At 62.7% G+C, this 1,781-nt stretch overlaps 1 protein-coding gene across 1 annotated transcript; it reads right to left on the bottom strand.

Moving 5' to 3' along the window:
- Positions 1-19: 19 nt before the first annotated feature.
- On the bottom strand, positions 20-1,189 carry TGAM01_v210665 (hypothetical protein; the record flags this gene model as incomplete). The annotated part of the gene is made up of 2 exons (XM_024550845.1): positions 20-275; positions 675-1,189. 2 exons carry the CDS (start codon positions 1,187-1,189, stop codon positions 20-22), a joined length of 771 nt encoding a protein of 256 aa, XP_024404417.1.
- Between the last annotated feature and the right edge of the window lie 592 nt (positions 1,190-1,781).

Raw genomic sequence — 1,781 nt, 5'->3', positions numbered from 1 at the left:
TGATGATGGGTCAAGGTTGTCATACCCCAGATTTTCTTAGCAGCGAAAACAGCTCACCGCCCTCGACGAAATCCATAACCATGTAAAGGTTCTTCCAGTCTTGAAAGGTACCCCACAGGGTGATGAGGAAAGGGTGCTTGACGTCGCTCAACATGCGGCGTTCGTCGTTTGTGTGCTCGACTTGCTTCATCTTGACTACTTGCGCCTTCTTGAGCACTTTGACGGCGTAGAAGCGCTGGTTGTGCTTGGACTGGACCAGGTGAACGCGACCGAAGCTACCGGTGCCGAGCGTTCTCAAGATCTCAAAGTCGCCCAGCGAGTACTTGCCCTTGGTGACGCGGGGCTGGGACAATGACACGCTGTGTCCATGGTGAGGCTGCTGGGGTGGGTGCTGTTGTTGCTGGGTCTGCTGTTGGGGCTGGTGCTGCTGTTGTTGTTGCGGCACAGCCTGCTGCTGCTGTTGCGGTGGATCCAGCTGCATCTCCGACGGTAGGTGTTGCTGCTGCTGCTGTTGATGCAGCTGGGCACTGTTGTCGGCCATTACGGGAGGTGAGGTCTGATACGGCGAGGGCGAGGGGGCGTAGCCGTTGGTCGAGCCGTCATTCTGGGGCGAATTGATGAGGTTGCTGATGCTGGGGAGGTTCTGCGAGTCGTGGCCCGGCGGCGCGTAGGACTGGACGTTGACGGGATTCATGGTCGAGGTCGACGTCGACGTCGGGGAGACGGGAGGAGCGGCCTTGGCCGTGTCTCGCTCGGCTGAAGAGGCGGCAGGAGCTGGAGCTTGCGCAGAGGCTGGCGCAGAGGCTGGGATCGAGGACGCGGGTGCGGAGGCGGGAATGGGAGTGGATGCAGACGGCGAGATGGAGCCAGGCGAGACGGCGGTGCCTGAAGCAGCCAGACCTAGACCTAGACCTAGACCAAGGCCTGTTGCTGCTGGAGCTGTGCCTATCGTTGTGCCTGCGCCTGTGCCTGCGCCTGTGCTGCCACTACCTGCGCCGGTGTGATTGCTATGGCTACCGCCGGTCGCTCGCGGCTGCTGCAGCGTCGACGAGTCGAAAAGCTTGGAGGCGGGCGCCGAGGGGGCGACGGGGCTGGTGGGGTTGCTGGCACTGCTGTGGCTGTGGCCGTCCTTGTCGGGGTGGCCCTCCTTTGTCCGCTTCTTCTTGAGGAATGACCCGAACGAAGGCATAAGGTTCAGGTTGAGGTGGTTTTGCGGAGGGAGAGGCCGGAAGCAGGGAATTGGGGATTGGATTGAGGGGAAAGCAAAAAAGGGCTCGAATCGAGGCAGCCTGGGCTGTTCACGCCGATCTGGGCCGGGGATGCTACTGAGCTGGGCAAGTCTGTCTGGCGCTGCCGTCTGGGCGCTGGTTAGACGCTGGGGCTTGGAGTTTGGGGGGTGATGGGGGGGGGTGCTTTGCAGCGGGTGCGGCGGGCGGTCGATTCAATTGTTCGTGCGTGCCAATGGCCGGAGGCGGGCTGCGTGTGATTGATGGCGCCTGGAGAAGAGCCTGGAGAAAGCTCCGGGGCAGCTGTTTAGGCGGTGCGGCGGGGGGGGCTCAACTGAGTGCCTCCAACGGACGTGTGCTGCTTTGGGCGTTTAGGGGGGGGGTGAGGGCGCCGAGGCAAAGGCGGGAGGCGGCAGGCCAGCGCTGGGGGAGTAAGGTGGGAGCAGGTAGCGGTCGCGCGCTGATGGCGTGTGGGTTAAAGGACCGCCAAAAGGGACGGACTCGTATCGTTTCAACGCTGGCAATTGGCGGTGCGGTGCGGCGGGCTGGAGGACT

Source organism: Trichoderma gamsii (assembly GCF_001481775.2).
Source record: "Trichoderma gamsii strain T6085 chromosome Unknown Scaffold_68.2, whole genome shotgun sequence".
Lineage (NCBI taxonomy): Eukaryota > Fungi > Ascomycota > Sordariomycetes > Hypocreales > Hypocreaceae > Trichoderma > Trichoderma gamsii.
This window is presented reverse-complemented; position numbering and strand designations above follow the sequence as displayed.